Source organism: Danio aesculapii, chromosome 2, assembly GCF_903798145.1.
Source record: "Danio aesculapii chromosome 2, fDanAes4.1, whole genome shotgun sequence".
Lineage (NCBI taxonomy): Eukaryota > Metazoa > Chordata > Actinopteri > Cypriniformes > Danionidae > Danio > Danio aesculapii.
Genome location: NC_079436.1, coordinates 48,576,637 through 48,594,663, shown reverse-complemented (window position 1 = coordinate 48,594,663; position 18,027 = coordinate 48,576,637). Strand labels below are relative to the sequence as shown.

At 36.4% G+C, this 18,027-nt stretch overlaps 1 protein-coding gene across 1 annotated transcript; it reads left to right on the top strand.

Annotated features, from left to right (window-relative positions):
- Window positions 1-2,537: 2,537 nt before the first annotated feature.
- On the top strand, window positions 2,538-17,784 carry LOC130238516 (uncharacterized). The gene is made up of 10 exons (XM_056469566.1): window positions 2,538-2,574; window positions 2,818-3,177; window positions 3,934-4,061; window positions 6,569-6,675; window positions 7,054-7,112; window positions 12,958-13,317; window positions 13,755-14,090; window positions 14,195-14,295; window positions 17,017-17,123; window positions 17,673-17,784. Exons 1-10 carry the CDS (start codon window positions 2,538-2,540, stop codon window positions 17,782-17,784), a joined length of 1,707 nt encoding a protein of 568 aa, XP_056325541.1.
- Window positions 17,785-18,027: the final 243 nt, after the last annotated feature.

Here is an 18,027-nt window from a genome sequence, read left to right as displayed (position 1 = left end):
GAGTTCATATGATACTGTCCACCCGAGGTCGCATTTCGGTCACGGACGCATGCTTTCAGAGCCTTTCTGAATGAATGAAATACGCGGATTTCCACCAAGGCAACCCAGAGTGCTGAACGAATAATTGGCTAAACTGCCATTGGACAGGTTAAAGGAACATAAACAAAGAGAGCGTTCTCAGCATTGTTATTCAGATAAACAAGAATGTTCACTTGGCATGTTTCTTAAATATCTGCAAACATATTATGGTAATTTTAAGCTTTAGAAGAGATAAAAATTTACATACAACACCTTTAAGGTATTGTATGTTAAGTACTCAAATTAGTTTTAAGACGTCTTCAATTTTTTTTTACTGGTAAAACTTCTGTTAAAGGACACCTCTGGTGAAAAATCTACTTTTCAAGCTGTTTGGACAGACATATGTGTAGGTATAGTGTAGAGGCTGTCATATTGGGGTGATATAAACACACATAGTCCTTTTTTCTCTATTTAACAACATCAAAACGGTGGACCAATTGGAGCGGTTTTCAGACCGACTGCAACTTGACGTAGGAGTGCGGTCCCCCCGCCCACCGAATTGATTGACAGCTGCGTATTAACATCTCTCCGCAGTAATCCATATAATCAAATCAACAAGACAAGACGTGCGTAAAGCAAACGGGAATTAAAGGTCTGTTCAGTTCTCTAGGATCATCAATCATCATCAAATGTGATCAAGAGTAAGTTTTACAAGTTTAAAATGTTTTAAAACAGAGCATGTGCGTAATGAATTACAGCGATTTACTTCAGCGTTACTTCATCACCACAGCCGCATGTCAGTACAATTATAAAAGAAAACGCTTCAATGCCAGTTTGTGGACATTAAATCAGGTTTATTTTATTTTAATATTAATCTGTAAACATTTTTTGTATTTTAAATTATGAAGTATACAGTATACAGCATACTTTGTAGAAATTCTCCGAATTAAACTGCACAACTCATAATAAACGATGCTAATCAAAAGGGTAAGAGTTATCTCTTTATAAAACAAAAACGATTGATTTTATTTTACATTTTTGTATTTATGAGGGAAAAGCTTCATTATGGATGTGATATCTCTCAGTTATGGATATGGCGGATGTGAAATTTCCACTTGTGTGACATTTATAAATCAAATATAATTGTTTGAAAACATTGACAGAATTTTTTTTTACTATTTTTAAGCACTGTAAAATACAAGTCTACACAAGAAACGCAGAAACGGTTTTGCTATTTTGTCGAATACGTAATTATTTTTCATGGCAGGATTGACATTTGCATAGAATTGTTCATATATATAATATCAATATATAAATTTTTCTTGTAAAACTTTAACAGTTTGTATCATCAAATTCCAGATGATTAAACATTGTATTAAAAAGAAAGCAGAGTGTGTTGCAGCCATCAAAATCAAAAAGTGTTTCCAGAATATAATTAATTTGGTCACTGAAATCACTGAAAATCTATATTTTTACTGTTGTCAATTAAATAGAAATGAAGGAATCACCAAATGGCATAATCTTGATTTTACTGCCTTATAAAATGTCCCAACTTTTCTGGAATTTGGGTCGTATAACATATTGCTTTAATTCAGTCTTAAAATATCTTAAAGATGTTCAGACAGTGAAAACATGCAAAACGTCTTCAATGGAAATGCTTTACAGTATACTACAATACTTTACTTTGGGTCACACTTTACAATAAGGTTTCATCAGTTCATGTTATGAACAATCTTGTACAGCACTTATTTAAATGAACAATATCAAAGTGACTCAAGACTTGACTAGAACTGCATGTGGGGAAAATCTATGAAATGTCCACTGCACTCTTATTGGTAGTTGGAAGTATTAACATATTTTCCAAAACATCTCATAAACAAATGTCTGGGTGTTATTGGATTGGTTAGATTTAAGGGCTTAAGTCTGGGCCGTATTGCAGCTTCGGTTGTTTAGAGGTGTGTTTAATCAAAATGGACCAAAGAGAGCAAGGCGTGTTTTAGTATGAGGTGGTTTAAAACATCATTAGTTTAACAAATTTTAAAAAAATAATAAGATTTGGTCACTTTTTCATGTCCACCACCTCAGATGAACAATTGGTAAATCTCTGTGTAAATATATAGAGCTGACTGAACAAAACAGGTAAGTGTTTAATTTGTGATATCTGAGAACACTTGAGAAGGTTTACATTAGTAGCTGGTGAACATTAGAGGTTGAGAGACTCGAGTGCTGCGCTGGCTGAGGATAGAGCACGCGGAGAGCTATAAAATAGTCTGTGCAAGTCATTGGCTAGTTTATGATTATATAGATTTCTAGGGAAAAAGCCTCTTCACAAAATGTAATGTGTTGGTAACTAAAAGATGAAGACAAATAGATTTGGGGTTTAATTAAATGCAAAAAAATGCTGTAGAAAATGCGTTTTTTTTTAATTGTTGTGCATTTTTTATATAAAATAACACCACAGTAAGTTTGCTCCATGTTCTATTTCTCACTTACAGAAGAGGCATACTGTGTGAGCAGTCATGGGTGAGAGTCTGTTTGTGCTGCTTCTGCTGTCAGGTTGGTTTGGTTATTTGTTTAAATAGCTTTAAAAATACCCTTACGTCCAGTGTGTCCAGTTGTGTTCTTATTCATGATTATGTTTATTTATGTGGCACCATGGTCCAGCGAGGCATGACATTTTGTTCCACTGCCTGTGCACACACGAAGCAGCATGACAATAAAGCTCAACTAGACTTGATCTGTAATCTGTATTTATGATGATGTGGACATTTAGATGATTTAACATGTTGGTTTTTACAGGGCTCTCCTGGAGCAGTTCTGCTGTTTCTCGTCAGTATCATTATATGAACCTGCGAATGTCGCGGTCAGATGCTCGGAGTTACTACAGAGAGAGATTCACTGATCTGGCTACTGTAGACACTATGGATGATGTGAACAGGCTGATAAATTCAGTGGATGCTGGATACAATGGATCAGTGTGGATTGGCCTGAAAAGAGGGACAGAGAAACGCTGGGTTTGGTCGAATGGAGAAGACACAATCGCACAGTACAATGACTGGGGTCCAGGAGAGCCCGTCAGTGGAAATGATTGTGTTTTTCTTAACCGAACTTGGTTGACAGCTAATTGTTCAGATCTGAGGGGCTCCTTATGCATTGATGGTGAGTTAAATATTTTTGTTATTAAAACACTACTGTTGTATCTTATATAATCGCAGTCTCAGGTACCGTATTACTTTCAAAAAATGGTTACCATAAAATACATTACATCCAAAAAATATGTACTAATCCAAAAAAATATGTATTATCCTTTTTTAAAGATTCATTAAATGCTATTCTTTGGCCAGGAAAATAGTTTCTGACAGCGACACTAAATTGAAATACAATGTAGGATGGAGCTCAAATATAAACAGGGACTACAAAATATACTCAAACATACTCAAATGTGTCATTGATTTTTCGATATATTAACATTAAGAGACCATTTTAAAGTAATTATTTCTCCGGATGCTGTTTATATGTACTGATTTTGCGTAAAATGATTGCAAACTTTGAAGACATGACATCAGTAATTTATGCAACAGATGTGAAATTAACATTTTACTCTATAAAAATTGAGTTATGGAAAATCCAGAAAAGAGATATTATCTTTTAGGTGGTCTCTTTATACATATAGCTAAAATTTGTTGTTTTCAATTTCTTCATAGCGAGAGGTTTCTACTGTCTAACAAAATTTTAAAAAAGCTGGTCAGAGGCTCAGACTAATTGCAGACAGAAATTCGTGGATTTCGTCACCATTAGGAATTCTGCTGAAGAAACCTATCCAGTCAGCATGGTGATCAGGTATTATACCCCTGTTTGAATTGGTCTGTACCGGGACTCTTGGGAATGGTCAGACAAATGGAATCGCTCCTTCAGATACTGGGCAGCAGGCCAACCATCCCAGAGTGCAGGATCTGGTGACTGTGTCGGCATGTCAAGAAATGATTCTGGGCAATGGGCTCCATACAGCTGTGACCTACAGCAGCCTTTTATCTGCTATGGAGGTGAGTTTAACCAGTTACAGACACAAAAACCTCATGTCAAATTTGCTGTTGTTCTGAAGTTATGTTGATGATAATGAAGATGACTTTAAATCTGCATTTTCTAGATGATAAGTTAATCAGAAAGCAGACTGTCAGACTGAAATTGTCCTGTGATGGAAATTGCAAACTGAATGATTCTTCACTCCAGACTGCCATTCTGAACCAGGTTTGTATCTGCCTTAAAGGAGTGGTGATCAATTATCAAAGAATAATTTAAATCAACACTCAAACAAACACAACCCTCATTTCTTTGCTCCAAATTCACAAAGATGCATAACAGCATGTCATAGTTTTGTGAAACATGGCAGGACCTTGGCAGAATTCTTATTTATTCAGCTTTCAGATTATGTGAAAATCTCAATTACCAAATATTCACACGTATCACTTAGGTTTTGTGATCCAGGGTCACATCTGATAAATTAGAAGAACAGAAGAACGCATTTCATTTCATTTTTAAATCACTTTCAATATTTCAGGTTAAAAACACTCCAAACAGTTATATGTAATTGAGTCAGCTGGTCAAGACAAACTAGAACTGTTGTTTTAAAGGTTTCTTTTTGAGCTGCAGATTAAATTGCTGCTATGCAGTGTATTTCTAATCTTTCACTATGCTAAAATGAATTCCCAAATATATGAAAGTCTTTTTTGACCCATTGTCAAATTGAGGAGATCCTTCCTATATAGGTAATTATAGGCCAATCTCTAAACGCTGTATCTTGTTAAAGAATTTAGATGTCTGTCATCAGTATAGTGAGCAGCTGATTTTATCAACTAATCAGACTGATTTTCGGAAGCAGCACTGCTGCAAACCACAGCTGCAAATGTAATGTAATGTGTGTATTTATATAGAGTATGTATTGTGTATGCCTATACACCCTAAGCTTTTCACAATCATGAGGGGGTTCTCTCCCCATCACCACCAGCTGCAAGAAGAGTTGGAAATGATATCAGGTCATTTCTGTGTAAAACTCTTTATTGATCTATCCAAGGCTTTCAGTATAATTAATTTTAGTTTATTGAAACTGTTGAAACTATTGAAATGAGCTGGCAGCTAGCTCCCTCTCACATGGTCGCCCAGTAAAGCTAAGCAGGGCTGTACCTGGTCAGTATCAGCATGGGAGACCACATGGGACAACTAGGTTGTTGATGTTAGTGAGACCAGCAGGACGAGCTCAACCTGCGGTCTGTGTGGGTCCTAACACCCCAGTATATTGATGGGGACTCTATACTGCAGCGTAAACACCTTCTTTCAGATGAGATGTTAAACCGAGGTCCTGACTCACTGTGGCCGTTAAAAGTCCCAGGATGTTGTTTGAAAACAGAAGGGGTTTAACCCCCATATCCTGGAAAAATTTGCCCACAGGCCTCTGTCTCTCATGGCCTCCCTAACCCACCCAAATATCATAACTGGCTTCATCACACTGTCTTCTCTCCATCAACAAGCTGATGTGTGGTCTGAGGTCTGGCTCAAAATGGCTGCCGTCATGTCATCCAGGTGGATGCTGCAGACAGGTGGTGGCTTAGGAGCTTACCCCCAAAAATATGTAAAGCGCTTTGAGTGTTCAGAAATCCCTTTATAAATATAAAAAATTCTTCTTCTTTTATTTTTCCTCTTCCTCTTCTTCTTCTTCTTCTTCTTCTTCTTCTTCTTCTTTTTATTATTATTATTATTATTATTATTATTATTAAAGCTTCAATGAAGTGCTTTAAGATGTGCATGTTTTATTCGATGTTTGATGTAATCTAAACTGAAATGTTTAAATGGGGCAGAACAAAGCGTAGCTCCTCCCCTTTTTAAAACAGCCAAAATCCATTCGTTATTACTACAGTTCTGCCAGTGAGAGTGGTTGAGCTCAAGAGCATCAAATGAAAAGCAAACAAGAAGCATCTTGAAGGGGGCGGGGCATATCAGAACCAAGAGAGCATTTGATTGGTCAGAAGATCTGATGACTAACTGAATTAAGAGGTGATGTCAAAAAAACGTTGATCCATTTGGCGGAAGTGATGAATTGCAAGCTTTGAATGTTTGTGTCTTCTAAATGAAATTGTGTCACTATTAGACTTACTGATACTAACTTCAAAAACAGTTTATATTTTAATTTCACGAGACCTTTAAAAACTGAAACAACTGACAAATCAGGATATAACGGTACTGTCAAACATGGAGGAACCATCACATTTTGAGCACAAACAATGACAAAAAAATGAACTGTTTCTGTAAGCTTTCTCCAGCACTTGAACAGAAAGATTTTCCAATGTTTACACGAGTCCATTCTGTAGCTCTTGGCTAATTGCAATTTTAATGTTTTCCAGTGACATTCCTCGGACCTTCTGCATTAAGGCCTACTAACACCACTCATATCATAAACATTGGTCTAGTTTTGGTTTAGGGCTATAGATAAAATCTAGCCTCTCATGTGAATTTTATTCTTAATTATCATTATTATTCTTTCTTGGTGGTTTTTCAGATAACCGAAAGGCTGAAGAGCATGGAGCTGGAAAGTAACAGCAAAATAAGCTGGATAAAGAGTAAAGACGGAGAGGTGTTTCATCAGGAAATCAATCACACGGAAAAGTCAGAAGAATGTTAAAAAATACCTTAATCTTCAAAGTTAAAGTTACATTTATGGGAATTGGGCATACTCTCTAGGTATCAATGAAACTAGTTTCCTAAATAAAGAACTCAGGTGACCATACATGCCAGGATTTTTGAGGTCTGACGTTGTTTTCCTGTTTTCTTACCTTCAATGATTGAAAAGTTTTTAATCCAATAATGTGTAGGCCTGAGTATCTAAAGAGAAAGGTCAAAGCGATCAAATACAAGTATACAGTATAGTAGACATGTTTGTTTATTGAAGTGTCCCAGCACAGGCCAATCACTGTATACAGTTTGACATCAAAGAACCACGAGAACTATTCAGCAGAAGCTGTCTACTCTCTACATCTCTTACAGATGTCATGCCATGTTCAGTCAAAACCAAAACCTGGATATTTTAGTCAACATATATCCTGGTCAGGGCGTTACATCAGCACATATGGTTACTTTACTTTATGCTTAATTTGGAAAACATGCTTTTCAGTGTGCAACACCTAGTGACTGAAACTCATTACAACATAACCTGAATCAATAAACACTGTTAGATTCCTGATTAACAAGTAGTATGAGGGAGAATTAATGTAGTCGTGTTTAATGGTGTTTTGTTAGTGTTTGTGTGCTTTTTTCTGAAATGTAGTTCTGTATCTTGATTTTAATTTGGTTTAATAAAAATCTTTCATTATTAGATTTTACCTTCACTAAACTGTACTCAATGCTGTTTAAATGCTTTTTTTCATTAGAATTTATATTTAAAGGTATAGTTCACCCAAAGTTGAAGATTTACTCACTATGTATTCACCCTTTGGTGGTTCCAAAATGTTGAACACAAAAGAAAATATTTTGAAGAATGGTAAAAACCTGTAACTATTGACATCCATAGAAGAAAACAAATACCATAAAAGTCAATGGTTACAGATTTCCAACATGTTTCAAAATACCTTTTGTTCAACAGAAAAAAGAAACACAGAATAAGGAAAGAGTGAGTAAATGATGACAGAATTTTCATTTTTTAGTCATCTGTTCTTTTAAGTTGTCTGGATACTTTTATTCCACTCTATTTAGAAGGGTGAGTGAGTGAGTGAGTGAGTGAGTGAGTGAGTGAGTGAGTGTCTGAGTTAGTGTGTGAGTGAGTGAGTGAGTGAGTGAGTGAGTGAGTGTCTGAGTGAGTGAGTGAGTGAGTGAGTGAGTGAGTGAGTGAGTGAGTGAGTGAGTGAGTGAGTGTCTGAGTGAGTGTCTGAGTTAGTGTGTGAGTGAGTGAGCATTCTTATATTTAAAAATGACTTGTGATTACATTTTTATAGATTTGTACATAAAATGATTTAGTTTGAATTAATTTAACTTGAAATTTAACATGTTGCTGCGCACCATTCCCATATTTTTGATGCCTAGATATATTAAAAAAAAATTTTTTTACCAAATTTGCAACTGATGATGCAATGATGTCTACAGTATACACATCAATGTTTTGGCATATAAACAGAAGTGTTTTAGATAATGACTATTAGTTGGCAAATAACTTTCCCATTGTGCGCAGTGATGGTGAGATAAGTGTTTCTGAAATAAATTTACAATATATAAAATACCTATGATATTAAAATTCATGGAATTGTCATACTTTATGCAATAGAGAACCAATAATGTCTAACACACAATACAAATATTAAAACCAAAAAATAGGTATGAATTCTTTTGTTTTGTGAAAAAAGGAAAAATAGATCTTGACATCAATACATAATGTGGCAAATCCAAAGAAGCAATAATAACCAAAATAGCAATAATACATACACACACACACACACACACACACACACTTACATACTTACATACATACATATATATATATATATATATATGTGTGTGTGTGTGTGTGTGTGTGTGTGTGTGTGTGTGTGTGTGTGTGTGCGTGTGCATGTGCGTGTGTGTTCATGTGTGCATTTTCATTTTGAAACTTTAACAGTTTGTATCATCAATTTCCAGAAAACTTTGTAAGCAAACATTTTATTAAAAGGAAAGTTGAGTTTCAACTTGAGTTTCACATCCGAATCAATATGTGTTTCTTTTTCAAATATACAATTAATTTGCTCCCTGAAAACACTGGAAATCTTTATTTAGTCATTTTGATAATTAAATAAAAAATTAAAATAAACACCAACTGGAACATTTTTTATATATTGTATATTTTATTGCAATTTTAAAAATGTTGCTTATAATTTTATAATGTATTGATTTATTCTTGTCTCAAATGATTTTCAAGATGTCCTGGCCAGTGAAAACATGCAAAACACCTGAAATGGAAGCTATTTGAATATCAAAATAACTCTCAAAATCAGCATATCATTTTATTGTGCTAACAACCTGGATGTTGAAAAAAAACTATGCAAAAAAGTCTGATATCTATGAATTCATTACAAGGGAGTAGTCCCTTCTATTTACATTTAGACTAGGTATTATGCAAACACTTGAAAAAAAAGTCTCACTTTCATGGAAATTACTCTCACACTCTTCTGAACCAATAAAGCAAATAAATGCTTAATGTAATGGCTACATGTAACAAGCAAGTTAGCAGAGCTGCGATGTATATGCAGATTTTATTAATAAAACAGTCAAAAACACCAGATCTGCCATCAGCGAACACAACACTGGAGATAGATGAAGACGTGGTCAAATAGCATAATTCAAGAGTTCACACTTAGATATTGCTTGATGCTATTTGCAGGTTTGGCATGCTGTCCCGGGAGAGAACCCTGAGCTCGGAGATAATTCCCGCCTGGTCAATAGAACATGTAAGTGGAGTACGAGATCAGGTGGTTCTCGAGAGGTCCCTGTGGTAAAGGAGGAAAGGGGGAGAAGGGGGTTGATGGGGGGTTTATTTGGAAAACAAAGATAAGGGAGTGATTTTTTGCTAGGCTACTTATAGTGAGTATGGATTAATCTGATTTGCTAACTAATGATTGTAGATGAGAGACCAGATGCAGTCAACCATATCACATGCTCTTCTCGAAATTAGCTTGTGAAACTTCACTTCAAGAATATATATATCAAAGCTCGTGAGCATTCCTGCGGGAGATTGAGCTGTATGTGCCATCTCCAGCTGGAGTCGGGAAAGAGGAAGGGCAGGTGGAGGCCCCAGCTGAAGGGTGAGTGGCAGTTGGGCGATGACCCCTGTGGGGGTCGAGTGCTCGGGACCAACTCCTGCGTGAGCTAGAGCTTGGGAGTGATAGTACTATATATATATTATTTATATATAAATAATTGACAAATTAGGTGCATATATATATAGGGGGCAGTGAAGACTCCTGCGGCAGCGGCAGGGGGGACGGGGGTGACAGTGGGGGCGTGGGCGGAAAGAACTCCTGCGGGAGTTAGGTGAGTTAATAGGGGAGAAAGCTGAGTGATACTCAGAGCTGGAAGGAAGAAAGAAGGTTAAATGGCTGGGTCGTGCCCACGCCCTTGGGAAGTTGAAGTGGCTGGGTAGCGCCTCCGTCCTCGGGAAGCCGGCGTGGCTGGGTCGTGCACTCGCCCTTGGTAGGTTGATGTGGCTGGATTGAGCCTGCACCTTTGAGATGTCTGTAGCTAAGGCGAATGTAGGATTTGAAGGCGTCGGAAGACCACCTTCCCAGTGTTTGTATGTACTGTTGTGATAGCACTTTGTGTGCTGCTGTGGCTCCGATTCTGAATGAGTGACCAGAGTATGATTCTGGTGCGAAGCCTGAATGGTGGAGGACTGCCTTAAGGTGTTTTTGGAACCAAAAAAGTGTTACTGGGTGATTTGTGTCATCCATGAAAAGGGGGAGAGGGTACTTAAGCTTAGAGTTTTTCTATGGTGTAGGAGTGTATAGAATTGGCTTGTAGGGGAAGGGATATTGAAAATGTAGATGTAGTGTCCTTTTCTGGATTGATCTGTTTTACTTTGTTTGAGGAGGAAGGATATGTTTCCTCGTCAATCAAAGTTAGATCTGAGATGGTGAGGTGGATATTAGAATCAAATTTAGATGTTACTGTAATTTTGGAACCTTTGAGGAACAGATCAATCAAATCAGATGTGGAGCCATATGTTAACTTGTGGAAAAATTTGTATCCTGCTTAGATAGCTTTGATAGAGCTGGCTTGGATGTGTTTGTGTGAATGGAGATATGTGATGAATAGACTGATTGTAAGCGGGGAAATTAGGGAATGAAGTGTTTTATGAATGAAGGGAATTAAATGTTTGGGTGCGTTCTGTGGTGAGGAATTATTGAGATGTTCTACAGTTAAAAATATATATGAATGATGCAAATTGTGTATGCAGATATTATGGGAATATCATCTCAGAAGGATGGATAGGGTCGGATGCGGCTCGGCTTCTGGTACCAGTTTCTGGAAATAAAAGCTAGAAAGAGTGTCAGCAATTTACTTATGAAATCAGGAACATGTACAACAGTTATAATAAATAGTTTTTTGGCTGAAGTCCAAATGAAGCAATGGAGAAGCAGCATTAGAGCGGGATAATGATAACGCCCTTTATTAGTGCAGTGAACACCGGCTTCGTTGTAACAGTGAACGAGAATCTTGGAGGTGGACCATATATTTCTCAGCGATATGGTCGGTCTGTAGCGAGTCAGCGGCCCTGATAATATCCCTCTAAGCCTACGGAGGGGGTGGCGTCTGTGTAAAGATGAATGTCTGCTGGGGATGAAATTAGATCACTTATAAATGAATGGGCAGCCATTCCAGCGCTTAAGAAAGGAAAGCATAAAGCAGATAAAAAACTTCGAGAGAAACCAGGCTCAGTTGGGCTCGACCATTTCTCATGTGGCCAAACGTCTTGTTAAGAGCTGCAGTCTAGGCTGGAGAGCGCTGGATGTCAGCGAAGACTCGTCTGTCCCTGGAGTCTCACAGGAATCAGAACGTATGCTCTCTACTCCTCCATGACCACCACAGCAGCTGCTTAGGATACAGCCTGGTCTGGGATTGTGAAATGCCCTCTGCAAACCTATTGGTTGCTGAAAGTACTACCATATTTTCCACAACATCATTTGTGAAGTTTAAAAGTTGTGTAAATTGTGATACTAACTGAATAGAGGGAGACTTAAAATATGAGATGATTTAAAACATGAATAATTTAACCAATAAGAAATGAGATTAGGTGTTAAAATCCCTTTTGCGTGTCCACCACCGCCATCAGGTGACAGTAAGAAGCTGTAAATCTGAGTTTACTGAACAAAACAGGCAAGACTTTAATTTGATTTGTGATATGACATTGACAAAGTTAACATTGAAACTGTTCACAAAGGTAAAATGTGTAGATCAAAAGAAAATAAGTTATTTGAATATATTTAGTATATTTAGAGACAAGATGTCATCACAAAAATTTGCATATCACTCTTGTTGGTACCTGAAAGTATTAACATATTTCCAAAACATCTCATAAACAAATTTCTGAGAGATATGGGATTTGTTAGATTAAAGGGCTTAAGGTGTGGTCCACATTGCAGATTATTCTGTTCTAGTTAAAACTACCTACTTTGGCTGTTCATGGGTGTGTTTAATCGAAATGGACCAAAGAGAGCTGGGAGTGTTATAGTATGGGGTGATTTAACACCTCATTAGCTTAACAAATTGAAAAAATAAGATTTGGTGTTCAAATCACTTTTGCATGTCCACCACCTTCCTCGGGTGATGGAAAAAATTGTTAATCTCTGTGTAAATATAGAGAGTTGACTGAAAACATAACACTGGAGAAGGTTTACATCAGTAGCTGGTGAACATCAGAAGACTCGACTTGTGAGTGCTGTGCTGTCTGAGGCTGAGAATAGACCATGTGTAGAATTATAAAATATTCTGTGCAAATCTAGTTATATGTAGATTTCCCTCATGAATTCATAGGCCAATTCATGATCATGCTATTTTGTTTTTTAAGTCTCCTCACAAAATGAAATGTATTGGTAAAAATTATGCAAAATGCAAAAAACTCATTGTAAAAAATGTCTGTTGATTTTGGAATTGGTGTTATATTGGTATATATATATATATATATATATATATATATATATATATATATATATATATATATATATATATATATATATATATATATATAATAACACCACAGTAAGTTTGCTCCATGTCCTATGTCTCACTTACAGAAGTGGCATACTGTGTGAGCAGTCATGGATGAGAGTCTGTTTGTGCTGCTGATACTGTCAGGTTGGTTTGGTCATTTATAATCTGTATTTATGATGATGTAGACATATAGATGATTTAACATGTTGGTTTTTACAGGGCTCTCCTGGAGCAGTTCTGCTGTTTCTCGTCAATATAACTATATGAACCTGCGAATGTCCTGGTCAGATGCTCAGAATTACTGCAGAGAGAGATTCACTGATCTGGCTACTGTAGACACCATGGATGATGTGAACAGGCTGATAAATTCAGTGGATGCTGGATACAATGGATCAGTATGGATTGGACTTAAAAGAGGGACACAGAAACGCTGGGTTTGGTCATTTGGAGATGATACAATCGCACAGTACAATGACTGGGGTCCAGGAGAACCAGTCAGTGGAAATGATTGTGTTTATCTCAACCGAACTTGGTTGACAGCTAAATGTTCGGATCTGAGGGGCTCCTTATGCGTCAATTGTGAGTTAAATGTTTTTATTAAAACACTATATTGAAATATCTGTAAAAAGATAAGTAAGGTACTGTTGTCTCTTATATAATTGCATAGTCTTGGGTATCTTTTCAGTATCATAAAAAGTAAATGCTATTCTTTGGCTAGGAAAATAGTTCCTGACAGCAACACTAAATGGCAATATAATGTGCTTACAGTATAGCATTGTGTCCCAGGATGGAAAACTTTTCAATACATTAACATTAAGAGACCAAGTTATAATTTCTCTAGATGCTGTAAAATAATTGCAAACTTTGAAGACATGACATCAGTAATTTATGCAAAAGATGTGAAATTAACATTTTACTCAATAAAAATGTTATGGAAAATCTAAAAAAGAGTCAATACCTTTTAGGTGGTCTCTTATATATAAAGCTAAAATGTGTTGTTTTGAATTTCTTCATAGCAAGAGGTAACTATGGCATAATATTACTTGATCAAAGCTGGTCAGAGGCACAGACTTATTGCAGACAGAATTCCCTGGATCTGGTTACCATTAGGAGCGCAGATCAAGAAATCAGTTTAGTCAAAATAGTGATCAAGTATACCCATCTTTGGATTGGTCTGTACCGGGACTCTTGGGAATGGTCAGACAAATGGAATCGCTCCTTCAGATACTGGGCACCTGGTCAACCATCCCAGAGTGCAGGATCTGCTGACTGTGTCGGCATGTCAAGAAATGATTCAGGGCAATGGGCTCCATACAGCTGTGATCTACAGCAGCCGTTTATCTGCTATGGAGGTGAGTTTAACCAGTTACAGAAACAAAAACCTCATGTCAAACTTGATGTTGTTCTGAAGTTATGTTGATGATAATGAAGATGACTTTAAATCTGCATTTTATAGATGATAAGTTAATCAGAAAGCAGACTGTCAGACTGAAATTGTCCTGTGATGGAAATTGCAAACTGAATGATTCTTCACTCCAGACTGCCGTTCTGAATCAGGTTTGTGTCTGCCTTAAAGAAGTGGTGATTAATTATCTGAGAATATTTTAAATCAACACTCAAACAAACACAACCCTCATTTCTTTGCTCCAAATTCACAAAAAATGCATGACAGCATGTCATGGTTTCCCTGTGCAAACTTTCAGCTCTGTGCACATTGTAGCTGTTTTTGTTGCCTGTGCCTTTAATGCAAATGAGCTAGTTCTCCCCGCCCACCGTTCCCACGTGTGTCAGAGCCATAGAGATCTATCACTATGCATGTCTCCATCTCCTGCAGCATCTTACCTCAGATATACAGCACAGTGACAGATAAGAAGGTAGCTGATCTACCACTGATGAGAAATACTGTAGTAAGATCTTTCCCACTGGTTGCTGGATGTATTTGTTGTGGAGTTAATTGAAGCCAGTGTTTCCCCTAGGTTTATAGTTTTGCGGCTGTTCAGGATTTTAAAATGTTTTGATTCAGCATTTGATTTTACTGCTGTCACTGGCTCTCTCGTGTGCATGTGTTGTGAACATGGCACGCGTGCACGTGCAAAAGGCGGATCTGGGTAAACGGGTGCACAGATGTACAAATCTACATTTGTTGACAGACAGTTTGGGCTACTTATCAGAATTTTGGGAATTGTCGGCCTGACAAATTTTAATTGGATGAATTTGTCTTATGCCTTACCCAGAATATAAAAATACATATAAATACATTTAGATAATTTGCTTCAATCAGTACTATAGGTATGTGAAGAGACTTAAATAAGGATTGCGCTGGTCTGATAGCAACAGCAGCAACTTGACATAATAGCAACAAATCTCGCCAAACACGTCTTGCTTATTGCGCCGTGTGTATGATAGGGCCCCATAGAGATCTCTCACTATGCATGTCTCTATCTCCTGCAGCGTCTCACCTTAGATAAGCAGCACAGTGACAGATAAGAAGGAAGCTGATCTACTATTCACAAGAAATACTACAGTACGAACTTTCCCAATAGTTATTAGATGTATGTTGTAGAGTTAATTCAAGCCTTTCTGCAACGAGGAGTCACATACAATGTTACAAAGTTCACGCACACACACACACACACACACACACACACACTCATATAATCAATATATCGACTTATATCAACAACACATGGACATGACCTCAATCATTTTTGGTGAAGCAATATATATATATATATATATATATATATATATATTGCCCATACATAAAAAACAATTCTAGCAACAATTTAGCAGATTGTGCAACATCTCTATCTCTATTAGAGGTGTCAGTGTCAGTATGGTAAAAAAAAAAAACAGTATAGTACTTACTCTAAAATACTATAGTATATTTTTATGTGGGTATCTGACAACTGAAAATGGATCTGGTAGCAGATATTAAAGCCTCTGCTACTTTTTACCTTGCACTTTTTTGTTAACATTTATTATTATTATTTATTTAGGATGTGTGTTTTCACATTCTGATTCCAATGCCTAATTATTAAACTGTTAAAATGACTATAATTAAATTAAATATTTTTAAGAATTGATTATTGTGTGTTCTTTGGATGAGTGTACTTGCATTGTGATGATATTATATTGTTATTCTGGAATTATTTAATGAGTGTCTTAAAATGGCAATAATATTCTTTATCGTAATATATTTTGGTGCAATATATCGTACAACGAAAACAGATTGTGATAAACACACACACGGTGCAGGCATTTAACTTTGCACTGTTTTTGCACGGCAAATGTGACAGTATACACATTAATATACACTGCTGTGTAGATATCCGTTATGTTATTGTAAAAAATAAACCTGATTTAACGAGCACAAACCAGGATTTACGGTTTTTTTATATAATTGTGCTGACAAGCTCCTGTGTTGATGAATTACAAATCAATTTTACTGTATTTATTACAAACATGCACTGATTTAAAAACATTTTAACTTGTAAAACTCACTCTCGAGGTGCAGGTGATCACAGCGAGCTGAACGGGTCTTTTAATCCCAGTTGCTTTGTGCAAGTTCTGTCATTTGGATATGTTTATAAGTGTTACTACTGAGACATGTTAACATGCGATTGTCAATTAATTTGGTGGGCAGGGAAAACAGCAATCCTACATCACGTTGTGGTGTGCTGCAAAGGATTTGGATCCTATTTTTATGTCAGGAAATTTTAAAAGAGAGACTTATTGTGTTTATATCACTCCAGTATGACTGTGGACACACTATACACACAGTTCTGTCCAAACAGCTTCCAAAAGTTGATTTTCATCATGGGTGCCCTTTATTTAAAAAAAAAAGCTCCAAACAGTAATATGTAAATGAATCAGCTGGTAAAGACATGTTGGAACTGTTTTTTTAAAGGTAGCTGCAGATTATATAGCTGCTGTGCAGTTTTGTTATAATTACTAAGCTTAAATAAATTACCAAATATATGGAAGTTTTGTCTCGTAAATTGCTATATTGAGGAGATCCTTCCTATATAAAAAACCAAGACCAAGACCAGACCAATCTCTGCAAAATTTTACACGTGTTCATACTGTAGCTCTAGGCAAATTGCAATGTTATTGTTTTCCAGTAATATTCCTCTGATCTTCTGCATTAAAGGCTACTAACACCACTCGTATCATAAACATTGGTCTAGTTTTGGTTTAGGGCTATAAATAAAATATAGCCTCTCATGTGAATTTTATTCTTAATTATCATTATTATTCTTTCTTGGTGGTTTCCAGGTAACCAAAAGGCTGAAGAGCATGGAGCTGGAAAGTAGCAGCAAAATAAGCTGGATAAAGAGTAAAGACGGAGAGGTGTTTCATCAGCAAAACAACCATACGGAAAAGTCAGAAGAAGAATGTAGAAAAATACCTTAATCTTCAGTTTATCTCTTTGAAATAAACCTTACACAAACTCAAAGCAAATAGAGTTTAAAAGTTTGAGTTATACTTCAAGGGAATTGGGCATTAGTGGACGTATCTATTATTTAAAAATGAATGATTATAAAATCTCTAGACTAAATAATGAACTATGGTGACCATACATTGCAGGATTTCAATGTTTGACTTTGTTTTCCTGTTTTATTACCTTCAATGATTGAAACATTTTGTCCAATAATGTGTAGGCATTGAGATGAGAGAAAGGTATATATAATGTATAGTCTATATTAGAGATGTTTGTTTATTAAAAATGTACACTTAATGTACGTCTTTTGTGATAACTCAATTGTTTTTGTTCAATCCACTTAGATTTTTTTTTAAATGCATTAAGTTAACTTAATCAATTTGTGTTGGGACAGTGTGAGCAGCATATTTTACAGTAAAGCTGTCTTTTTATTTTTAAAATATTTTATATTTTATAAGAAGCCGTCCGTTTCTGCTTCTGCTTCTTACAGATGTCATGCCATGTTCAGTCAGATCCAAAACCTGGATATTTTCAAAAGTATCTGGCTGCAGACTGGCACAGGCAATCTCAGACAAGCAGTCTTAGACACATGCATTAAATAGACTTAAAGACGTGACTGTGAGGGGTGAGTTTAAGTGAAAACATTAAAAGCATTGCATGCAGTCTCAGCTTGCATGTGCAACCGGTCAGCAGCCAGACCCTCGATATTTTAGGCAACATTTAATGGTCCTGGTCGGGACATTGAACTGGCACATATTGTCTCTTTAATCTGTACAAACTGAACTTGGAAAATATGCTTTCAGTGTGCAACACCAAGTGACTGAAACTCAAACATAACCTGACGT

Coding starts and splice junctions, on each gene's coding strand:
- LOC130238516 (XM_056469566.1), top strand. CDS start 2,538: ATGGGTGAGAGTCTGTTTGTGCTGCTTCTGCTGTCAG. Junction 6,676..7,053: donor GAAATCAATCACACGGAAAA/GTCAGAAGAATG, acceptor CATCTCTTACAG/ATGTCATGCCATGTTCAGTC. Junction 14,091..14,194: donor GCCGTTTATCTGCTATGGAG/GTGAGTTTAACC, acceptor TGCATTTTATAG/ATGATAAGTTAATCAGAAAG.